The 24,594-nt window shown below is 39.7% G+C and overlaps 2 protein-coding genes and 1 long non-coding RNA gene across 7 annotated transcripts; 2 read left to right on the top strand and 1 right to left on the bottom strand.

Annotated features, from left to right (window-relative positions):
• Positions 1-7: 7 nt before the first annotated feature.
• Positions 8-9,541, top strand: LOC111331064 (uncharacterized). 3 transcript variants are annotated; one of them, XM_088740655.1, is made up of 2 exons: positions 8-589; positions 8,305-9,541. In XM_088740655.1, exon 1 carries the CDS (start codon positions 152-154, stop codon positions 581-583), a length of 432 nt encoding a protein of 143 aa, XP_088596781.1. In that variant the 5' UTR covers positions 8-151; the 3' UTR covers positions 584-589; positions 8,305-9,541. The 3 variants fall into 3 exon arrangements, 2 of the variants coding, with proteins under 2 accessions (XP_088596781.1, XP_022791829.2); XR_015993849.1 differs by having other exon boundaries at positions 9-849; XM_022936094.2 differs by having other exon boundaries at positions 11-515.
• On the bottom strand, positions 8,417-11,716 carry LOC111331084 (heparan sulfate glucosamine 3-O-sulfotransferase 2). 3 transcript variants are annotated; one of them, XM_088740654.1, is made up of 4 exons: positions 11,581-11,695; positions 11,406-11,450; positions 10,924-11,203; positions 8,417-10,656 (listed from the first exon to the last, which is right to left on the bottom strand). In XM_088740654.1, the coding sequence occupies exon 4, from the start codon at positions 10,553-10,555 to the stop codon at positions 9,632-9,634; it is 924 nt and encodes a 307-aa protein (XP_088596780.1). In that variant the 5' UTR covers positions 10,556-10,656; positions 10,924-11,203; positions 11,406-11,450; positions 11,581-11,695; the 3' UTR covers positions 8,417-9,631. The 3 variants fall into 3 exon arrangements, with proteins under 3 accessions (XP_088596780.1, XP_088596779.1, XP_088596778.1); XM_088740653.1 differs by lacking the exon at positions 11,406-11,450 and having other exon boundaries at positions 11,581-11,716; XM_088740652.1 differs by lacking the exon at positions 11,581-11,695 and having other exon boundaries at positions 10,924-11,574.
• Positions 11,717-17,528: 5,812 nt separating this feature from the next.
• LOC148718819 (uncharacterized) lies at positions 17,529-20,419 on the top strand. The gene is made up of 2 exons (XR_015994276.1): positions 17,529-19,238; positions 20,027-20,419. It is a non-coding gene; the product is annotated as an uncharacterized LOC148718819 (long non-coding RNA).
• The last annotated feature ends 4,175 nt before the right edge of the window (positions 20,420-24,594 follow it).

Below are 24,594 nucleotides of genomic sequence, written 5' to 3'. Positions count from 1 at the left end.
ACCAGTCACGAGATTTTTAAGTAGAATTTAAGTAATGCAGAGACTCAAGGCCATTTCACAATAATGGTACTTTAAATGAAGAATATTACCTCCTTAGTGGATATTCTTTGAGTAATCACCTTAATCGACAATGTGATTTTTACCAATAAAGATGGAAACAGGATACATCACAACTGGATTTGCCTGGAAGCCGCGAACTCAAGTAGACGTGAAGCACGTAGAGCTTTTGATCAGCAAAGCAGAGGATATTTATAAGGACCACTTTGATGACAACGATGTTACCGTTGAAAACTCAAAATATTCAACTTACAACTTAGAGCAGTGGAATTCAGATGGAGGGAGTTTCTGTGTCTGTCCAGCTCTTGAACCTGGCGTATATCATTTCGTTTTTCGCATTGACAAGGGGGAACAGAAGGAATTGACAATTTCTGATTATTACGACAGAACATTTCTTGGTAGTGGCCGTGCTGTTAATTACATCGAAGTTTGGGATAACAAGAAAAATTTAATACGAGGTGAATATAGCTTAAATACATCATGCAACAGCAAGGTTCTTATTCTTACTTCGAAGTTTAACATATAGTTTGAGGTAAGTTGATCTGTAGATCAAGCTTGAGTATCACTAGGTGTCAAATTCAGCTTTTTCAGTTTACATTAACCGGACAGCCCTCGAGGAACCTTACCCTAAGATGCTCATGACTTCATGTACACAAAGGGCCAAACGGAAGCGTCATTGCCGAACACTGTTAGGATTATCTTATGAAATTAAATGAACCAGACTGTGTTCTGCTGGGAAGAATCACAAATTGGTGGAGGGACACCAAGAGAAAAGGAGATGAGAGAGATAAGGTTTGGAAGTGTGGGAAAAATTTATGTCAAAATTATTCCCTATAATTATTTCTTGGTGTCTCACAATATTTTATAGCAGGTGCAGGCAGGGACTGTTAGTAAGCATTCAGGGTATGGGAAGTGGGATTTTTCCCAATTTTTCCCTCTCTCCATAAGAAAATAGTAGTAGTAGTAGTAGTAGTGGTGGTGGTGCTGGTGCTGGTGGTAGAAAATTTTATTTATACACGGTATCAATTCATATTACATGCTCTTCCATCGAGCTGTGTTCTAAATACAAATTATTTAATTAATTAACCAATATGTATATAAGAACGATCCTTCGCAGTAAAGCACTATTTGAGCAATAGTGGAAATCAGACCTGAAAAAAATTTCAGGCCTGTACGGGATTCGAACCACTGACCTCTGCGATACTAGTGCAGCGCTCTACCAATTGAGCTAACAAGCCAACTGGGAGCAGGCCATCAAATTAATTCGATATAAACCCATAGATGATAAATCAAAGAGGTCAGTGGTTCGAATCCCATACAGGCCTGAAATTTTTTTCAGGTCTGATTTCCACTATTGCTCAAATAGTGCTTTACTGTGAAGGATCGTTCTTATATACGTCTCATAACCGCAGTTCACTCATATGTTTCATATGTTTGTTGTTGTTTGATTTATCATCTACGGGTTTATATCGAATTAATTTGATGGCCTGCTCCCAGTTGGCTTGTTAGCTCAATTGGTAGAGCGCTGCACTAGTATCGCAGAGGTCAGTGGTTCGAATCCCGTACAGGCCTGAAATTTTTTTCAGGTCTGATTTCCACTATTGCTCAAATAGTGCTTTACTGCGAAGGATCGTTCTTATATACGTCTCATAACCGCAGTTCACTCATATGTTTCATATGTTTGTTGTTGTTTGATTTATCATCTACGGGTTTATATCGAATTAATTTGATGGCCTGCTCCCAGTTGGCTTGTTAGCTCAATTGGTAGAGCGCTGCACTAGTATCGCAGAGGTCAGTGGTTCGAATCCCGTACAGGCCTGAAATTTTTTTCAGGTCTGATTTCCACTATTGCTCAAATAGTGCTTTACTGCGAAGGATCGTTCTTATATACGTCTCATAACCGCAGTTCACTCATATGTTTCATATGTTTGTTGTTGTTTAATTAACCAATAATATATCTAACTAAATTAATTGTCTGCACAAGGTTTTAAACGACTATAAAATCGATTTCATTACCTATACTATAACAACGATTTCATTACTTATCAATATTAATCAAATACATAACTTAAAGGAACAAAGAGTTGGCTGTAGCTTAATGCTCAAGGGCAGGCTGTTCCATAGAAGAGAACCATGATATTGGAAACTTCGCTTACCTGCCTCAGTACTCGGTCTAGAAACAAAAAGGTTGTATTTTGACTCTCTCAGATTATGCGAGTGAACACTGGATATAGATTTTAAAAGATTGTTTAAATGAGTTGGAGCAGGGTTATGAAGAGTCTTAAACAAAATGACTGCTAGTTGCTTAGAATGCCTCTGCTCCAAGGAATCCCAACCGAGGTCACTGAATAAAGTGGAGGATCTAATATTTAAGTCAGTAAAGGTAATTAAGCGTGTAGCCCTATTTTGTAATTTTTGGAGTCTCACAGATTGACTTATACCTATGCACTGCCCCATATGGAGCTGCAATAATCAAAGTAAGGTTGGACGAGAGCTTTTTAAATTATAATAAGAGTCTCACAAGGAACCAAGCTTCTGACACGTCAGATAGCCCCGAGGCCAGTGGATACTTTTTTGACAATGTTGTCAATATGGGAATCCCAGGCTAAGTTCTCATCAAAATCAATACGAAGATACATGTAGGTTTTGGCTCTTTCTAAACACTTCAGAAACACTTCAGACTCGAAAGTCTAAATGGACTCCCCCAGAGGGCCAATTCGCATCATTACACTTTTGTATCAAAAAATGCAGCCACGATATCAACAAACTCAATTTCAAACGTATTACCAAATTTTCTAATCTCTCTTCTGAAGAGTGGTCGGCTCTAAAAAGTCTTAGAAAACACAAAGACATAGTTATCAAAGCGGCCGATAAGGGTGGCTCAGTCGTTGTTTGGCGCACTGACCTCTACCAAAAAGAACCTTTGCGGCAACTTTCTGACACCTCTTTTTATCAAAAGGTCGACAAAGACCTCACTGCCAGCAATCAAAACTCCATCAAGAATATGATCAACCAACTCATAACTAAACAAGAATTGCCGGCCACAGATAAAAATCTCATCATAACCACTCCTAAAACTTCTCGTATTTACTTTTTACCTAAAATTGACAAACCTGACAACGCGGGTCGGCCCATTGTCTCGGCTTGCAGTTGCCCTACCAGCTATCTAGACAAAATTATGGCTCCCATCGTCAAAACTTTACCATCATATATTAAAGACAGCCAACACGCTCTCAGTCAAATTTTTCGAGACTTTAATTTCCTTGGCGAAAACAAACTTCTTTTCACCATGGATATAACATCTCTTTACACTGTCATTCCTAATGGCGAAGGCCTTCTGGCCCTTAAACATTTTTTTGATCAATGTACTGTTAAGGAACCTAAATCTGAAACACTACTACGCTTAGCCGAACTAGTGCTCACACTCAATTGTTTTTCATTCGGAAACAACTTCTTCAAACAAACCAATGGTGTAGCCACGGACACCAAAATGGGACCTAGCCATGCCAATCTTTTTGTAGGTTTTGTCGAACATCAATTTTTCAGCCAATACAACGGGTCCAAACCTGAACTCTACGGTCGCTACATTGACGACTGTATCGGCGCTACCTCCTCTACCAGAGAGGAGCTCACTCAATTCATAACCGCAGTCAATTCTTTTCACCCGGCTCTGAATTATACTTGGGAAATTTCTGACAATTCTTTATCCTTTTTAGACATCAAAGTTTCAATTGAAGGTAACGGTTTATGCACTAGTGTATATTACAAACCTACAGACTCGCATAATTACTTGTTATATTCGTCTTCGCATCCATCTCATGTTAAGAATTCCATTCCTTTTTCTCAGTTTCCAAGACTTCGTCGTTTATGTACTGATGACTCTGATTTCCACCACAAATCAGAGTCAATGTGCCAGTTCTTGGATAAATGTGGTTACCCTGTTTCCGTCGTTCAAGTGGGTTACCACCGCGCTCAACTTATTGATCAACATTCAGCACTACAAACGTCGCATAAGGAAGATTCCGACCTCATTCCATTCACTCTCACGTTTCACCCTCACAACCACTCAGTTAAATCTATCATTCTTAAAAACTGTAACCCATTAATGGCCGCAGCTTTTGTGGAAAACTGTGTTTTGAAGCTATTCGAGCAGATTTCGGGTCACTGTTGTGGTTTTAAAAGCTCAAACTTACCAAAAACCCCTTGACAGCTCATGCACTCGACGGCCTTTCCATCGAAATGCAAAATGGCGGCCTGAAAATCTCGGGCACGCGCAGAGAGCAAAATTTTGGGTTGAAAAGTCATGCCCCACTTACGACTTCTACTTTTCTCTCTTTCTCCTGCCCTTTTTTTCCCCTCTCCTTGCCTGAAGTTTCTCCTCACTTGCTGGAAATTGAGTAGGCTTCATTTTGGTGTAGAGATTTTTCAGAAACTACTCATTATTTTCAAAGCACATGCTCGGAAAGGTAGGTGGGTAGTGAAACCCGATTTTTTCAGGTCAAAGTGACACGGTTTTTTGGCTATTTCTCCAATCTCCTTCACTCAATTGTGCTCATTCTGGTATCGTCTGTAAGATATTTTCAACCTGTTCAAGTAGGTGCTCAAGTTCGTGCTCCAGGGTTAAAAGTGATGACGTCACAAGGCGTAGAAAGGGTGTGGGTCCCCATGGGTGCATATGGGCGCACTGGACGTCAACGGGTTAAATTACTTCAAAACGATCCAGAGACAAGCACCATCTTTTCGCAACCTCCGCTCATTTCATTCAAATGCGACAAAAACATAGGCAATTTTTTGGTCAGAAGTTCTTTTCAGACTAATGACCAACCAGGCACTTTTAAATGCGCTCGTGCACGATGCAAAACATGTCCTTTCATTCACAGCACTGATAAGATGTCGGGACCTAAACGATCCATTAAGATCACCGATCACTTCACGTGTACCTTGGCCAATGTAATCTATTGCATAACTTGCACTTATTGCAAAAAGATATACATCGGCGAAACAGGCAGAAGACTAGGTGACCGATTCCGAGAACACCTTCGAGATGTGGAAAGGAATGACAAGGACACATCGAAACCAGTCACTGGACATTTTAATTTACCTAATCATTCTAAGCAACATATGGCAATCTGTGGTCTTTCCTTGTACCTAGGTGGCACGGAAAGCCGTAAAAATCTTGAACAAAAGCTCATCTTTCAATCCGGCAGTCTAAATCCCACAGGGATCAACAAATGCTTTTCATTCCACTAATTTATTCATGTTTTTCTCGTTGCCATGTTCCCACCAATAACATAGCTCCATTTTCTGCCTTTAAAAGCACACACAACCCACAATTCCTCTATTCGCTCCGACGAAGGGCTAACGCTCAAAACGTCAGCTTTTGTAATCGTTATGGTGGCCAATTTACCATTTCAACGTTGTTGATATATCTCGTTACTCCCACCGACACAGCCCCAAACAATTTCTTTCAAAACTATCAGCCTTTATTTCTAAGAAATGGTCATCAATTTTCACATCAAACTGTTAGTTTAGTTAGCCAATTTTTATGGCTACCAAAAATCTAATATTTGTTTTTTTTTTACATTTAAACTAAGTTTATTAGCTCGTAGCCAGGTCTTAATTTGGGCTAAGTCACTATTCAATTTGTATTGTAAGTCAGCTGGATTATTTGAAATTAGAGTAAGACTTGTGTCATCAGCGTACATTCTAGGCACAGAGTATAGGGGGCACGTAGGGAGGTCATTTATATAGACTAAGAACAAAAGCGGTCCCAGGATCGATCCCTGTGGGACACCGCAAATAATGGGGCAGTAGTCCGATAAATGGCCTTTTACAAAGGTTTTCTGCTTACGATCTGTTGGGTAAGATTCAAACCACTTCAAGGTATGGAAATCCACTCCATAAAGTTGAAGTTTCTGCAGTAGGATCTGGTGATCTACTGTATTGAAAGCTTTTTTTAGGTCGAGAAAAAGTACACCATTTATCAGACCACTGTCTATGTTCAGGAACACTCTTTAGTAGCTTCCAGAAGGGCAGTTTGAGTGGAATGCCTGGATCTAAAACCAGACTGAGTGTCAGCCAAGAGGTCATACATTATTAGATACTCATAAAACTGGTTGAAAGCTATTTTTTCTATCAATTTGCTAATCACAGACAAAACGGAGATTGGCCTGTAGTTGTTAGGGTCACTTTTTGCCCCTTCTTTGTATATGGGCGAGACTCTGGCCAACTTTCATTCATCTGGGAATATACCAGTAGTGATAGAAAATTTGATTATATAGGTTAAAGAGGGCGCAACTATAGGTGCTGCCTCTCTAAGTAAGCGACAGAATATCCCATCAAGACCACTAGCTTTATTTAACAGGAGTGAGTTAATTAGTTTTAGAACAGTATCATTGGTCGTTTCTATCAACATAAAGGTATGTGCTACAGGGTGGACATAGTTGCCAAAGGCAATATAAGGCAGAGGAATTTTGCTGGCAAGTAATGGTCCTACATTTGAAAAATGATTATTTAAAACATCACTTATTTCCAGAGGGGAAGTTTAAGCAGCATTTCTAATTTTGAGAGCATTGATTCTAGTTGTCTCTTTTGTGTTTGCCATTATAATAAAATTTATTCTTTTCCACGACTTCTTAATATCTCCTTGATTTATTGCAAAATATGTATTATAATAAGATGATTTAGCCAGTTTTATCGCTTCATTCACTTGGTTTCTGACTGATTTATACCTTGACCAGCTTTCCTCAGTTTTTAGTCGGCAAGCAACTTTTTTTAACCTGTCTCTTTTGAACACCAGCCTCTTCAAGTATGGGCTAAGCCATGGGGAAGGAGTACTTTTAACTTTCTTATGTTGATAAGGAGCATGAAAATTTGAGACATGAGAAACAGGTCTCTCCAGACAGCCCAAGCAGAATTTGGATCATTGTGGTAAGGTACAGTGTGCCATGGGGCCAGGCCTAGCTCCCGCCTAAAGCCAGTGGGTTCAAAATTTTGAAATTGCCTGCTGAAAAGAATTTTCGAAGAACAAGGTGGGATGCATAATTTGCAAATGGCATAAACAAGTGAGTGATCACTAATGCCTATATGGGAGACACCAGCATGAGAAAATTTACTTAGATTATTAGTTATAAACAAGTCGATTGTAGTAGCAGTGAAAGAAGTTATTCGTGTGGGACTGTAGATTAGCTGATGAAATTGGTACAGATTACAGATATCGTGAAACTTTATAGTTTGATGATCCAGACTACTATCTGTGACATCACAGTTAAAATCCCCAAGTAAATTTTTTTTCCAAATCATATTGCTCTTATCTCTCAAGGGCAGACTCGAAAGCATGCATTATCTCGTTTGGTGACCCAGGGGGTCTATACCACGTTCCAACAATAAAGGGTTTTGCCTTAAGCTTAATCACTTTGACACAAGGTAATTCTAAATTCTCATCCAAGGTTTGGATGTTTTCATAGTTAATAGAGTTCCTAATATAAAGCACAACTCCTCTGCCATTTCTATTACGGTCCATTCTTTCAAGAGAATAACCGGGTATACTTATGACAGCATTTGAGAATGGGGAGTCTAAACGCATTTCATTTATAGTTAATATATCAACTGATTTAGAGATCATATAGATTCTTAGGTTGTCAATATATTTCGGTAGACTAGCACTATTGAGCACTGCAATCTTGATACCTCTAGTATTTGCTACATGGTTTCATAAGTAGACAACTGTGTTTAGACAACTGTGTTTAGAAACACTTGCTTGGCACCGCATGCCCAGTTTAGACTTTGATCAATATTCCTCCATAAATTTCCTTTTTACTAATGAAATGAACTCCCATTATGGCCATCTTTGGTTTCCTATGAGTTGTCTCCATTTGAGCTTCTCCAAGGAAAAATATTGAGATTGCTCCCATTTAATTTGTGGAAATGGGTGAATATTTAGGTAATTAGATTTCAAAATGTTTATTGATGTTTGATGATTTAACAGTAGCTTTACTTTTTCTCTCTTCCCCATCATCATATGAGTCCTGTACTGTTCACTTACTTAGCTGGGTTACTGGAACCAAGGCATGGTGACCCTTCTTTTGAACAGTCAGTAGTTTTTGTGTAACCTCCTCACTAGGAGGGTTGAATGATTATATTGAGTGATAACCATTGGGTGGAAGGATGATTGCACTTATACTAAAACTTACTAATAGATAATCTTCATAAGTTGTGGGCTTATGGTTTGCTGTTTCATTTTGACAGGAGATGAGAACTCATACAATGTGAATTCAGTCAAGGGTGAGAAAAGTCAGTCCACCAGAATGTGTAAGAGCAAAGATTCACACTGCAAGCAAGACCAAAACAGCAGCTCATGTGTTTTGCTGTAACAAACATTTACTCATCATGAAAAACTTACTTCATTTATAAAATACAATCAGGGTGTGTCCCCTAATCCATTACTCCATCGTGCACCTCTAAAAGGAGTGGTAGATTCACTTTTTTCACAAAAAATATGATGGGTAAGAGGGAAAATAATATTTTTATAACCTTTTGAATATATTTCCTTTGTCAGAAAAAAAACAGAATTACACACTAGTAATTTGTCATGACATATACAATAAAATACAAGATAAAATAGGCCTTTTTCACTTAACAATTTTTTTTTACCTATACAACCCACAGTTGGTTTGAATGAATCCCTTAATATATAAATTATATTTAAACATTTATGTCAATAACACTTGGCAGGATTGTCATAATTTGTCGATAATTCGATTCTGCGATGGTCAAGCAATTGGTATTACATTATGCACTGTATTTGGGAAAAGAAGACACTAAATTATGGTGTTGCAATCAATCTCTTGGAAATATTATTTGATTTGTAATGTTGTTATTCCAGCATAATTATATTTTATTTGTTATTACTGTGAGCCAAATTTTTCACCTTTTATAAAAATTATTTGAGAAATAAGTGGTCCATGTCTAAGTTGTTTGGATGTTTTCCTGCCTCCTATCCAAACATATTAATTATGGGCTATCAACAAAATATTTAAAATTTATGTATCTGCTACACAGCTCTAGAATATTATTGTAACATGTTCATCCTATTTTAACATTTTTAGGACTTTCTTAAAATAGCTAAAAATACATGTTATTACGGCCATTACTATTTTTTATTAGGCATGAGGTTCCTCTGTCTCATTTCTTGAAAGCCTACTGGGTAAATTAATGGGCCTGAAACCACATTTTAGAATCAAATGATTTTACAGAATCAAGAAGCAGGTTCTGGCATCTTAACTAGTCCATTTTGTTTCTTTAGATGAAAGTTTTAAATTACAATTTTCAAAACTTTTTAACACCCATCTGGATTGAAAATAGAACAGCTTTACAGCTTTATGGGCCCATTAAATTACCAGGACCTTCAAGAAACTGGCCTCTGGTTAAATATCTGATTAAAGAATTTACAAGTAAATTAAATATGGTTTGTGGTTTGGTTTGAGCTAGAGTCTAACTGTTAAGTCTGACATTTATCTAGTTAGTGATTTGTGTTGATCAAGAAGAAGTAATTCCCAATGAAGAATAACTCATATCAAGGCCAGTGAAAATCTCTACCAACAACCCTATACAGAGCATGATTATACGGCCTGTAGTAATGTTGTAATAATTTTATGGTCTCATTTCTAACAATGACATGCTTTCTTCCTTTTGATCCCTTTAAACAGCCGCTCCACTTTTTGCCATCTGCTCGAATTTTCCCTTTAAAGCAAGGGAATCCTTTGGAGCTGTTAAAATAGAAGTTCTTTTCGGTTATAAATGGTCTCAAATGTAAAAACTTTTCAACTGGTCTTATCTCAGCAGCTGGATTTTGGACAAGACCCTCTCCACTGACAAAGTGAATCTGTGAAAATGGAAAATACATCAACCATTGACGCAAATGGTTAATGTAAACTCCATTTTTCACCACACTTCTTTTAGTATCCACAACGCTTGCCTCCTTCGTGACATAGTCCTCAAACTTAGAAAGGAGAGAGTTGTTTTTCTTCAATGCAAGTTGTGTATAATCTGAGATAGCTCTTGCAGTGGGATCCCGCACAATCACTAAGAGCTTGACATCTTTTGACAACCTGTACACACGCCTAGGAACAGTCATTGAGGTGAAGTAACCAGGAGATTTTTCAACAGTTAACTGGTCTTCCCTTGACTTAGGCATTTGACTCCTGTACCAATCAAGGCCTTGCTTGTAGTTTTCATTACGATTGAAGAAATTCACCTCCTTTGGGCATGCTTTGATATCAGGATGTATTTTAAGAATAACAAGCAATGCCCGAGTGCCTGACTTGCCTGATCCAATGATGATTGCCTTTGGTAGATGTTTCTTTAAGATTGCCACATTTTGCAGCTTTGCTACTTTTTTGGCTGACTTGCTTTTCCATGTTGTGAAACGATAAGTACAAAAGATGCCTAAAATAAACAAACCTAAAACGATGGCGGGATATCTTGATGGAAGTGCCATGATTGGAGCTGATTGTAACAATTCTGTTCTCCTACATAGTTTGTGTAACGAAGGATGATATTGGAACTCTGGAGGTATGAATTCTTCATACAGCACACGTTCTGGCAAAGAATGAATGAAGAAATGAAAGAATAACAGCTGCTTCGTGTGGCTATGAACCTTTTTTTCTTTACCTTGTAAGGGTACACTGTATATGAATAACTAAATTGGAAACACTACGCAGACAAGCACAATAATAGATTTTCGATTTCCATAGTACCTAAAATGTTCCCTATCAAACTTTCCCTGCTACTTTAGAATGTTTCATTTTCCATCTGTTACTGGATTGTTGCTGATTTGCAAGTTGCTCTGAACCTTTTCTTATTTACCTTGCAGGAGGGTATGAATAATTAGGTTAGAAACGACCACCAAAAATTACAGGACTTCTCTTGTTAAACTATACGTGTTTAACTGCGTCTGAATGTCTGAGGACAAGTTATGCGATGAAAACTTAGCCCACTTGGAACCAAAGATCGCCAGAAACTCATCATCGACGTACAAAATGTTGGGAGGAACACAGTGCTGCTCTCAGTTTGTGGTTCCTCTGTGGTGTATTGTCTACTTTAATCGTGAATTCTTCTTGAAAGTACTGGTTAACGTCGGCAATCCCTGACACACATAAAATGCATACACATTATATTCCCCAAGGACGACCTCCCTACACAATAAACCCAAGCAGTTTCCTCATTTAATTAAATCAAGGAACTAAATGACCACTCATGTGAAAAACGAATAAGAAGAAATGGTTAAGCCCCGCATAGTGTACCACTCAAACTCTGTAAAAACTTTCAATAAAGTGCATTGGGCTTACCGTACTTTGGCCTACGGTGGTCCCATTGGGGACAGCGCAACAAACCTAAAAAAAACCCAAAGTACAAAAATATACTACTGCAAACTAAATCAAATATACTACGAATAAAATCAAACCATTAATGTCAGTGAAAAATCAAATGCACTTCTACACAATAAAGTGAAACCCTACACACCGAATTAAAAAAAGTTAACCGCACACTGCAAATGAAAGCACAACGCACACCCCAAATCGAGGGGGAAAAAAAACTCACTGCAACCAAAAAGCTAAGGCACGCCGCAAATGAAAGGGACTTAATCTATGCGTGCGCATTTGCGCGTCAAGGCCTGAAACCGAGTCGCAAGCGCGCTTTATCTTACCGCTTTTTTTTGAGAGGTATACGATTGTAAGAATTCGAGCAAAAAAGAAAAAGGGAACAAAAAGCTCTTTGAATAAAAATATCTTGACTAAAAAAACAGATACTGTAGCTTAAGTCTATGGCAATAAACTTAATCAATTGCCTTGAATTGTAATTTATTCCAGCATCCAGTAAAGACTAATTAAACGAAGATGTTTCTGCCTCGAAGCGGTGTTGAAAAATTATTTGGGTAAATGAGAGGCCGCTATTAAAAGCCGATGGTTTATCGTCCTCTGTTTTTTCATTTTCTAGAAAAGTGTTGAATTTTTCAAGGAAGAATAACCTTCTAATCTTTCCTTTTCCAATTTTTTCTTTCGGGTTTAATCTGCTTCATTTTGAAGAGAAGAGCTGTTTGAATTTCGCTGTTATTACACCTTTCTGCAAAATACAAGTTGAAAGTAACAAAATAATAAAATCTACAAAGTCAAGAGCTGCCATAATTTCCCACCAAATTAATTAAGAAAAGGCGGGATTTCCGAAGCGCTGGCGAGGTAAGAATGGTTTCATGAATGTTCCTTTTAATGTCTCTAGAGATTTTATTGGCAAGCTATTGAAGGTTATTGCTATTAATTTTGGATAAGAGGGCATTTTGGGGTTCTGTTTTTAATCTCTGTATACCACCATTCTGGATTTTCGCGCCAAAGATGTGATTTGAATTCTGATTGGTTTAGACATGGATATCGCCAGACGTGCACAACCTAAATGCCAGTGATAGCCAATTATGGCCTGAGATAGCCAGTGATAGCTAGTGATAGCGAGTGATAGCTGGTGATAGCCAGTGATAGCTAGTGATAGCCAGTGATAGCTAGTAATAGCCAGTGATAGTCAGTGATAGCTAGGGATAACTAGTGATAGCCAGTGATAGCTAGGGATAGTCAGTGATAGCCAGTGATAGCCAGTGATAGCCAGTGATAGCTAGTGATAGCCAGTGATAGCTGGTGATAGCCAGTGATAGCTAGTGATAGTCAGTGATAGCCAGTGATAGCCAGTGATAGCTAGTGATAGCCAGTGATAGTCAGTGATAGCTAGGGATAGTCAGCGATAGCCAGTGATAGCCAGTGATAGCTAGTGATAGCAAGTGATAGCTAGTGATAGCTGGTGATAGCCAGTGATAGCTAGTGATAGTCAGTGATAGCCAGTGATAGCTAGTGATAGCTAGTGATAGCTAGTGATAGCCAGTGATAGTCAGTCACAGCTAGGGATAACTAGTGATAGCCAGTGATAGCTAGGGATAGTCAGTGATAGCCAGTGATAGCCAGTGATAGCCAGTGATAGCTAGTGATAGCAAGTGATAGCTAGTGATAGCTGGTGATAGCCAGTGATAGCTAGTGATAGTCAGTGATAGCCAGTGATAGCTAGTGATAGCCAGTGATAGCTAGTGATAGCTAGTAATAGTCGGTGATAGCTAGTGATAGTCAGTGAGAGCCAGTGATAGTAAGTGATAGCTAGGGATAACTAGTGATAGCCAGTGATAGCCTGTGATAGCTAGTGATAGCCAGTGATAGCTAGTGATAGCTAGTGATAGCCAGTGATAGTCAGTCATAGCTAGGGATAAGTAGTGATAGCCAGTGATAGCCTGTGATAGCTAGTGATAGCTAGTGGTAGCCAGTGATAGCCAGTGATAGCAAGTGATAGCTAGAGATAGGTAGTGATAGGTAGTGATAGCCAGTGATAGCCAGTGATAGCTAGTGATAGCTAGTGATAGCTAGTGATAGCTAGTGATAGCTAGGGATAACTAGTGATAGCCAGTGATAGCCTGTGATAGCTAGTGACAGCTAGTGGTAGCCAGTGATAGCAAGTGATAGCCTGTGATAGCCAGTGATAGCTAGTGATAGCTAGTAATAGTCGGTGATAGCTAGTGATAGTCAGTGATAGCCAGTGATAGTAAGTGATAGCTAGGGATAACTAGTGATAGCCAGTGATAGCCTGTGATAGCTAATGATAGCTGGTAGAAGCCAGTGATAGCCAGTGATAACCGGTGATAGCAAGTGATAGCCTGTGATAGCCAGTGATAGCTAGTGATAACCAGTGATAGCCAGTGATAGCTAGTGATAGCCAGTGATAGCCTGTGATAGCCAGTGATAGCTTGTGATAGCCAGTGATAGCCAGTGATAGCTAGTGATAGCCAGTGATAGCCTGTGATAACCAGTGATAGCTAGTGATGGCCAGTGATAGTCAGTGATAGCCTGTGATAGCCTGTGATACCTAGTGATTGCTAGTGATAGCCAGTGATAGCCAGTGATAGCCAGTGATAGCCAGTGATAGCTAGTGATGGCCAGTGATAGCTTGTGATAGCTAGTGATAGCTAGTGATAGCTAGTGATAGCTCGTGATAACCGGTGATAGCCAGTGATAGCTAGTGATAGCCAGTGATAGCCTGTGATAGCCAGTGATAGCTTATGATATCCAGTGATAGCCAGTGATAGCCAGTGATAGCTAGTGATAGCCAGTGATAGCCAGTGATAGCCAGTGATAGCTAGTGATAGCCAGTGATAGCCAGTGATAGCTAGTGATAGCCAGTGATAGTCTGTGATAGCCAGTGATAGCTAGTGATGGCCAGTGATAGCCGGTGATAGCCGGCGATAGCCTGTGATAGCCTGTGATAGGTAGTGATTGCTAGTGATAGCCAGTGATAGCCAGTGATAGCCAATGATAGCCAGTGATAGCCTGTGATAGCCAGTGATAGCTTGTGATATCCAGTGATAGCCAGTGATAGCCTGTGATAGCCAGTGATAGCTAGTGATAGCCAGTGATAGCCAGTGATAGCCAGTGATAGCTAGTGATGGCCAGTGATAGCTTGTGATAGCTAGAGATAGCTAGTGATAGCCAGTGATAGCTAGTCATAGCTAGTGATAGCTCGTGATAACCGGTGATAGCCAGTGATAGCCAGTGATAGCTAGTGATAGCCAGTGATAGCCTGTGATAGCCAGTGATAGCCAGTGATAGCTAGTGATAGCCAGTGATAGCCTGTGATATCCAGTGATAGCCAGTGATAGCCTGTGATAGCCAGTGATAGCTAGTGATAGCCAGTGATAGCCAGTGATTGCTAGTGATAGCCAGTGATAGCCAGTGATAGCTAGTGATAGCCAGTGATAGTCTGTGATAGCCAGTGATAGCTAGTGATGGCCAGTGATAGCCGGTGATAGCCGGCGATAGCCTGTCATAGCCTGTGATAGGTAGTGATTGCTAGTGATAGCCAGTGATAGCCAGTGATAGCCTGTGATAGCCAGTGATAGCTAGTGATAGCCAGTGATAGCCAGTGATAGCTAGTGATGGCCAGTGATTGCTTGTGATAGCTAGTGATAGCTAGTGATAGCTAGTGATAGCCAGTGATAGCTAGTGATAGCCAGTGATAGCTCGTGATAACCAGTGATAGCCAGTGATAGCCAGTGATAGCTCGTGATATCCAATGATAGCCAGTGATAGCCTGTGATAGCCTGTGATAGCCTACAGCGGTAAAGCGTCCATGTAAGGCCCATAACAGGTCCCAATAACTAATACCTATTAATACTATGTATTATAGACTGCATGTATACAACATGATATGTCCTAGATAACTCTTCTACCCGCTGTTAATGTACTAACATTGACTACCACAAGCTATCACAGGCTATCACAGGCTATCACAGGCTATCACTGGCTATCATTGGATATCACGAGCTATCACTGGCTATCACTGGCTATCACTGGTTATCACGAGCTATCACTGGCTATCACTAGCTACCACTGGCTATCACTAGCTATCACTAGCTATCACTAGCTATCACAAGCAATCACTGGCCAACACTAGCTATCACTGGCTATCACTGGCTATCACTAGCTATCACTGGCTATCACAGGCTATGACTGGCTATCACTGGCTATCACTAGCAATCACTACCTATCACAGGCTATAACAGGCTATCGCCGGCTATCACCGGCTATCACTGGCCATCACTAGCTATAACTGGCTATCACAGACTATCACTGGCTATCACTAGCTATCACTGGCTATCACTGGCTATCACTAGCAATCACTGGCTATCACTGGCTATCACTAGCTATCACTGGCTATCACAGGCTATCACTGGCTATCACTGGATATCATAAGCTATCACTGGCTATCACAGGCTATCACTGGCTATCACTAGCTATCACTGGCTATCACTGGCTATCACCGGTTATCACGAGCTATCACTAGCTATGACTAGCTATCACTGGCTATCACTAGCTATCTCTAGCTATCACAAGCTATCACTGGCCATCACTAGCTATCACTGGCTATCACTGGCTATCACTGGCTATCACTAGCTATCACTGGCTATCACAGGCTATCACTGGCTATCACTGGATATCACAAGCTATCACTGGCTATCACAGGCTATCACTGGCTATCATTGGCTATCACTGGCTATCACTGGCTATCACTAGCAATCACTACCTATCACAGGCTATCACAGGCTATCGCCGGCTATCACCGGCTATCACTGGCCATCACTAGCTATCACTGGCTATCACAGACTATCACTGGCTATCACTAGCTATCACTGGCTATCACTGGCTATCACTAGCTATCACTGGCTATCACTGGCTATCACAGGCTATTACTGGCTATCACTAGCTATCACTGGCTATCACTGGTTTTCACTAGCTATCACTGGCTATCACGGGCTATCACTTGCTATCACTGGTTATCACTGGCTATCACTGGCTACCACCAGCTATCATTAGCTATCACAGGCTATCACTGGCTATCACTAGTTATCCCTAGCTATCACTATCACTGGCTATCACTGGCATCACTAGCTATCACCGACTATTACTAGCTATCACTAGCTATCGCTGGCTATCACTTGCTATCACTGGCTACCACTAGCTGTCACTAGCTATCACAGGCTATCACTGGCTATCACTAGTTATCCCTAGCTATCACTAACTATCACTGGCTATCACTGGCTATCACTAGCTATCACTAGCTATCACTGGCTATCACTAGCTATCACTAGCTATCACTGGCTATCACTGGCTATCACTGGGTATCACTGGATATCACAAGCTATCACTGGCTATCACAGGCTATCACTGGCTATCATTGGCTATCACTGGCTATCACTGGCTATCACTAGCAATCACTACCTATCACAGGCTATCACAGGCTATCGCCGGCTATCACCGGCTATCACTGGCCATCACTAGCTATCACTGGCTATCACAGACTATCACTGGCTATCACTAGCTATCACTGGCTATCACTGGCTATCACTAGCTATCACTGGCTATCACTGGCTATCACTGGCTATCACTAGCTATCACTGGCTATCACTGGCTATCACTGGATATCATAAGCTATCACTGGCTATCACAGGCTATCACTGGCTATCACTAGCTATCACTGGCTATCACCGGTTATCACGAGCTATCACTAGCTATCACTAGCTATCACTAGCTATCACAAGCTATCACTGGCCATCACTAGCTATCACTGGCTATCACTGGCTATCACTGGCTATCACTGGCTATCACTAGCAATCACTAGGTATCACAGGCTATCACAGGCTATCACTGACTATCACTGGCCATCACTAGCTATCACTGGTTATCACAGGCTATCACTGGCTATCACTAGCTATCACTGGCTATCACTGGCTATCACTAGCTATCACTGGCTATCACAGGCTATCACTGGCTATCACTAGCTATCACTGGCTATCACTGGTTATCACTAGCTATCACTGGCTATCACAGGCTATGACTTGCTATGACCGGTTATCACTGGCTATCACTGGCTACTACCAGCTATCATTAGCTATCACAGGCTATCACTGGCTATCACTAGTTATCCCTAGCTATCACTTACTATCACTGGCTATCACTGACTATCACTAGCTATCACCGACTATTACTAGCTATCACTAGCTATCACTGGCTATCACAGGCTATCACTTGCTATCACTGGCTACCACTAGCTGTCACTAGCTATCACAGGCTATCACTGGCTATCACTAGTTATCCCTAGCTATCACTAGCTATCACTAGCTATCACTAGCTATCACTAGCTATCACTGGCTATCACTGGCTATCACTACCTATCACTACCTATCTCTAGCTATCACTTGCTATCACTGGCTATCACTGGCTACCACTAGCTATCACTAGCTATCACAGGCTATCACTGGCTATCACTACTTATCCCTAGCTATGACTGACTATCACTGGCTATCACTAGCTATCACTAGCTATCACTGGCTATCACTAGCTATCACAGGCTATCACTGGCTATCACTAGTTATCCCTAGCTATCACTTACTATCACTGGCTATCACTGACTATCACTAGCTATCACCGACTATTACTAGCTATCACTAGCTATCACTGGCTATCACTAGCTATCACTGGCTCTCACTGACTATCACTAGCTATCACTGGCTATCACCAGCTATCACTAGCTATCACTTGCTATCACTAGCTATCACTGGCTATCACTGGCTATCACTGACTATCCCTAGCTATCACTGGCTATCACTAGTTATCCCTAGCTATGACTGACTATCACTGGCTATCACTAGCTATCACTAGCTATCACTAGCTATCACTAGCTATCACTGGCTATCACTGACTATCACTAGCTATCACTGGCTATCACCAGCTATCACTAGCTATCACTTGCTATCACTAGCTATCACTGGCTATCACTGGCTATCGCTGACTATCCCTAGCTATCACTGACTATCACTGGCTATCACTAGCTATCACTGGCTATCACTGGCTATCACTGACTATCACTAGCTATCACTGGCTATCACCAGCTATCACTGGCTATCACTAGCTATCACTGGCTATCACTGGCTATCACTGGCTATCACTGACTATCCCTAGCTATCACTGGCTATCACTAGTTATCCCTAGCTATCACTGACTATCACTGGCTATTACTAGCTATCACTGGCTATCACTAGCTATCACTGGCTATCACCAGCTATCACTCGCTATCACTAGCTATCACTGGCTATCACAGGCCATAATTGGCTATCACTGGCATTGAGGTTGTGCACGTCTGGCGATATCCATGTCTAAACCAATCAGAATTCAAATCACATCTTTGGCGCGAAAATCCAGAATGGTGGTATACAGAGATTAAAAACAGAACCCCAAAATGCCCTCTTATCCAAAATTAATAGCAATAACCTTCAATAGCTTGCCAATAAAATCTCTAGAGACATTAAAAGGAACATTCATGAAACCATTCTTACCTCGCCAGCGCTTCGGAAATCCCGCCTTTTCTTAATTAATTTGGTGGGAAATTATGGCAGCTCTTGACTTTGTAGATTTTATTATTTTGTTACTTTCAACTTGTATTTTGCAGAAAGGTGTAATAACAGCGAAATTCAAACAGCTCTTCTCTTCAAAATGAAGCAGATTAAACCCGAAAGAAAAAATTGGAAAAGGAAAGATTAGAAGGTTATTCTTCCTTGAAAAATTCAACACTTTTCTAGAAAATGAAAAAACAGAGGACGATAAACCATCGGCTTTTAATAGCGGCCTCTCATTTACCCAAATAATTTTTCAACACCGCTTCGAGGCAGAAACATCTTCGTTTAATTAGTCTTTACTGGATGCTGGAATAAATTACAATTCAAGGCAATTGATTAAGTTTATTGCCATAGACTTAAGCTACAGTATCTGTTTTTTTAGTCAAGATATTTTTATTCAAAGAGCTTTTTGTTCCCTTTTTCTTTTTTGCTCGAATTCTTACAATCGTATACCTCTCAATGGATTTCCTGCCTGGAATTCTATTCTTCTTCAGCCATTCGTGGTTTCGGCAGATTCTACTTTTCAATTGTCGTTTTTTTAAGGCTATTGACTTGTTTTCTTTTTCCTTTCTCATCCCTATAGTGGTCAAATTTCGACTAAATCTAAGGGGCTTTTTTTGCTTATGATTTCTTTTATTATTATTATTATTATTATTATTATTATTATTATCATTTATTTTTCTTTTTTTTGGCAATATATTCAACAAAGTTTCCATGCGGTGATTTTTAGAGAACTGCACTCGCGTTAGGCCTGCCGTTTTGATTTAACTGAAACTTGATTGACGATCATTTGCATTAAAATTACAATTTTTAACTCTCTAAGAGGATTTTACACGGATTGTAAGAGGAAAAGAAATTGATACAGTGAGATCAAATTCGATTAAGGTAAATTATCTTTTGTAAAACTTTGCAGACTTCAATTTCTTTGTCTTGCAGGCTTTTACCCTTGCATAAACTTATTTTTCCTATTAATTATATTGGAAGGATTTGTATTCACGTATTGTGAAGGCCATTCACGCATTGGTCTTCACATTCATAGTTGCCGATGCTCCAGCCAAGCACACAATTAGGATGCCATACCCATGTTCGACCTTGACCGACGGAGGCCTACCACCATTTGCTTAAAGATGTTAAGGCAGAATTCATCAAAATGATGGAAAAAATTCAAGAGCTTACAACGAAAGAAATAGTATTATAGTAGGTCTATAGAACATGTAGGGTAAAACTGAATTTTGGCAGTCAAATCTTGGTTTTTTGTTTCATGATTTTATTTATTCATACAGATAAATGATACCCAATTTCGATTAAATTTTATATTTTACAAAAAGAGTGAAGTCCAGTCCAGGCCAGTCCAGATTCCAGTCCAGATTCCAGTCCATATTTTCCAACCGGCCACTTCGATCTAACTACAGCCATAATCGTGACTGATATTATCTTACAAAGGAAGCCTGACCGCAGTGACTTTACACTAGTCTTTCCTCTATCATTAGCTCTGAAACCAGAGGTGTTGTATATGTTTGATATTTTCCGGCCGTTTCACGTATGAGTACGTGATTTGTTTGGTATCAAATTTATTTTCGAGATGTATATAGTACCCAGAATGGATCTTCATCTTTAACATTGATATTTGATATTTTTTTAATTTTATTAGAGTTTATTTGAAACATCTTCGGAAAAAAAGTTCAGGCACAAATCTAACGGTACTTTTAATCGTTTGGAATTGTTGATTTTATTAATAATGGGTTTGGCGCAAGGAATCTGGCATGAAACTGCAAAATTCCCAACTTATGCGCAACAAGGTGACAAGGACTTATGTTAGAAGAACAGCCCTAATCGTGACTCACGGGAAATCTGATGAAAGAAGCCTAACCGCAGTGGCCGTTACTTGGGATCCCTATTATTACACAATAGGTGTAATTAACTAAGTAACGCGTCAAATAAAGCTGCCAAATTCCTAACGTATGCGTAATACGGTAACAAGCACGTTTACTAAAATAATAATTACACCCAAATTTCTACAACAAAAAGTGAAAGGGGCTGTTTGCAGTATGAATGTAGATTTTTATCATTGGTAGTTATCATCTCAGGCGGCACAGAATGGCGCACATACATTTTTTACTTGCTCTAAACCTGAATTTTTTCATGGTAAATTCTATTGTCCTTGATGACATAGTACAAAGTTACGTAGAGAAGATTTTGTGCTCGTTTCAACAAGATATGCAAGCCGACCGGTTTGATCATGTAATTCAACCACCAACAAGGGCAAGAATGGCTGCCGATGGAGAAATATTTCTGGTTCAACAAAGAAACTTTTTGCTGCCAAAACTTTTCATTTGGGCGCCCATCGAACATTTCCAATTGCAATTAAGATGTCCTAAACACTGTGCCGTGATGACTGGCCAAAAATGGACGAATGTGATTAACAGAAAGAGCTATCTGAACCCGAGAATGGTCTATGATTTGGGCGGTAACATCATCCTTGTCCAACGTTATTACAGATGCACGTACAAAGGTTTTGACAAGCAGTGTTCTTACCTCTCTGGATCTTCAGCAATTATGAATTTTCTACCTGATTCTATTTCAAACCTTTTTCCCTTCAAGAAATATCACAAGTCTTGCTGCACGATGGATATCATTAATTTAGTGGAGACTTTGGTTTTGGAGGGTAATAACTTTTTACAGATAAGTGAAATCATAGCAAACTTGAATTTCAGAAAGTTTTCGGAAAGAAATAAACGCTTTCTTTCTTACTTATCATCAAAGCAAACCTCAGGTGTTCAAAATCGCAATGACAAAGAAAGCATCATTTTTTACGAGGACCTGATATTCTCTTTTCCCTCTGATTCCCAGTTAATCAGAATATACTTGGATCGTTTCGAGGAAACGAGGCTGTTATACCGGGAAGAAATGGAAAAGATCGAAGCAACTTCCTTATCCTTAGATCACACGTTTAAGGTTGGAAAAAATATTGGCTGTTATCGCGACACGGATGGTCGCTATGTTAAACAATTCGGCTTTCTTTTACTTTTGTTAAATGAGAATAGAGAAATCGTGGATTGGAGGCTGACAAAATCCACAGGTTATTCAGAAGTTAAAAACCTTTTGCGAGATGTAAAAAGTCGGAACAGGTTAAAGTTGAAGGCTGTGCATGTAGACAATTGTTGTCAATCAAGAAAGCAAATCCAAGATATAATGGAAGACGTCCCAGTCAAACTTGATTTATTCCACGCTATACAACGCGTGACCAATATGGTACCAAAAGGAAATGAATTTTCCAGGACATTCTGCAAAGAATTCTCCCTGGTTTTCAGACAAGATGGGGATTTAGGAGACGAACGTAAGATGAAAACCCCAGACGCTTCAGTTATGAGCAAAAATCTGGACACCTTCTGCGAACGCTGGAAAACATTCTTAGCGAGCGAGATTTATGAACCTCTTTCTAATGAAATAGTGAAGTTAAGACGGCACATTAATAATGACTGTCTCTCTGATATAGAGCCGGGCGCAGGGACTGCGGGAAACGAGAGAATTCACCGAAGTTTAAACAGATCTCTCTTATGTGGAACATCCGTTGTTGGTCCTGAACTTGCAATTGCAATATTAACAGTTCTTTTTCATTACATGAACACGAAAAGAAAAGGAGAAAAACATGTCAAAAATCATCGCGTGGTTCCAGATGTTCCACTAGAAAACGACCAGGCAGCTAATGATAAAACCACCAAAACAAATGATGACAATTTATTAAATGATTTAGTGAAGAGTAATGCAACTATCAACGCTGAAAAAGTCTCGCCTGTGTCGTGGTTCCAGCAAGATGACGAGTTGATATTAATGGCGGATGATATAAGTCATCTCCTTTCTGATGCTGTAGCAAAGAGAATATTAAACATCACCAATCAACTTTATAGCCTACTTGAAAAAATTAGTAACACTGTCAAGGACAGATCAGCAGATTTTTTTGATTCGCTCTTCCTGCAGAATATAACACAAAATTCATTGACCAGTGAAAATAAGCAAGGGATGGAAAATGCAAATAATCATCGCTTCAATCTTTCAAGAAACCTTGCCTCGTTTGGACTTACAATTGATCCCGTTTCCGGAGATGGTGATTGTGTTTTCACCAGCATTGTAAGGCAATTGGGAAGACTTCCAGAATTCATCGATAAGAATCCTGCTCTTACGGCGCACCTTGAAGATCTGGGTTTACTAAGAGGCTGCGAGGAGGAAAATGCTTATAACTTGAGAAAACTTTTTGTGGATCAAGTACAAAGTAATGAAAATTACCAATTTCTCGCAGGGGTGGATCCTTCTAGACTTAACGAAGAAACCGAACTCTTTAGAGAACGTGGGACGTTTAGCGGTAATCTCGGTGACCTTGTTGTAAGGGTTTGTGCAGATGTGCTTCAAATTCCCGTGGTTGTAATAACATCATTGGCATCTTTTCCTTATACAACTTTCGTCCCAGACTGTTTCATCGCCACATCACTATTATACCTTGCATTTGATGCAACAGCTTGCGGACATTACGATGCTACAAAGAAGCAAAGTGAGTACACCGCCTGTCAGTACTGCGGGTAATAAATTACGTAAGATTCAATTCCAAATTGATTTGTACTTATTGATTAACGTTTAAACTGGACGATGCAGTCAAAATTTCATTCATTGATTTAACATGTAAGAGTTTGCGCATGCACATCGACAAGAAATATTACTCGGGGAATACTATAGAAAATTTCACTGCCTGGTGAGTGAGTTCACCTTAAATTTCACGTGAGAAACCTATAGCGCACGAATCGCGAAGTGATGAGTGCGATATTGGTTTTTCAAGTAAAATTTAACATGGAATTCACTCGTCAAGCATTGAGTTTTTCTTGAATCGCATAGCTAAAGTCATCAAATCACTGGGCGAAACAAGACGTTTCATATTTTTGTGCGCCATGCCAGTACATAAACAATGGAAACCCTTTCAAAGTCAGGTATCAAGATCTAGCGAATAGGGAACAAGATATTTTTAGAATGAAAACCACTTTTATTTCAAACTCGTGGAGAAAAAAGTGTCTCACATTTCTCAATCATCGGCGAAAAAAACTAAAAGTACAAAATACGGAGTTATTTAAGAAAGAGATTTTATAGAGAAGTTCTTTCATTCAATTAATGTCTTGGAGTTGCCTGCTACCAGTCAACTTTGCAAAATGTGGCGCCAACAATCAGCAACTGGATGCTCAAATCCCTAAGCGAAAGGAAAATTTCAAGCGTACCGGTATCAAAACAAGATCTACAGAAAACCGGTGAGTTTTCGTTGTTCTTTCGCGACGCTTGTTTGGTTTCCTCGGCATGAACTGTTGTTGGGCTTTGTTCCCTCGTCTCTGCCCTTTTGTTTTTTCATTCTTTGCGTTTTCTCGTACTTTGAGTAGGAATGGTTTCCTCAAATTTTCTAAAATTTAAATTTCAATTCATTTACAAGGTGAAATTTTCGTAACACGAGTTGCAATTTTGTTTCTACG

The sequence above is a fragment of the Stylophora pistillata genome, chromosome 12 (genome assembly GCF_964205215.1).
Source record: "Stylophora pistillata chromosome 12, jaStyPist1.2, whole genome shotgun sequence".
Classification (NCBI taxonomy): Eukaryota; Metazoa; Cnidaria; class Anthozoa; order Scleractinia; family Pocilloporidae; genus Stylophora; species Stylophora pistillata.
The sequence above is the reverse complement of the archived record's forward strand: the minus strand, read 5'-3'. Positions and strand labels throughout refer to the sequence as shown.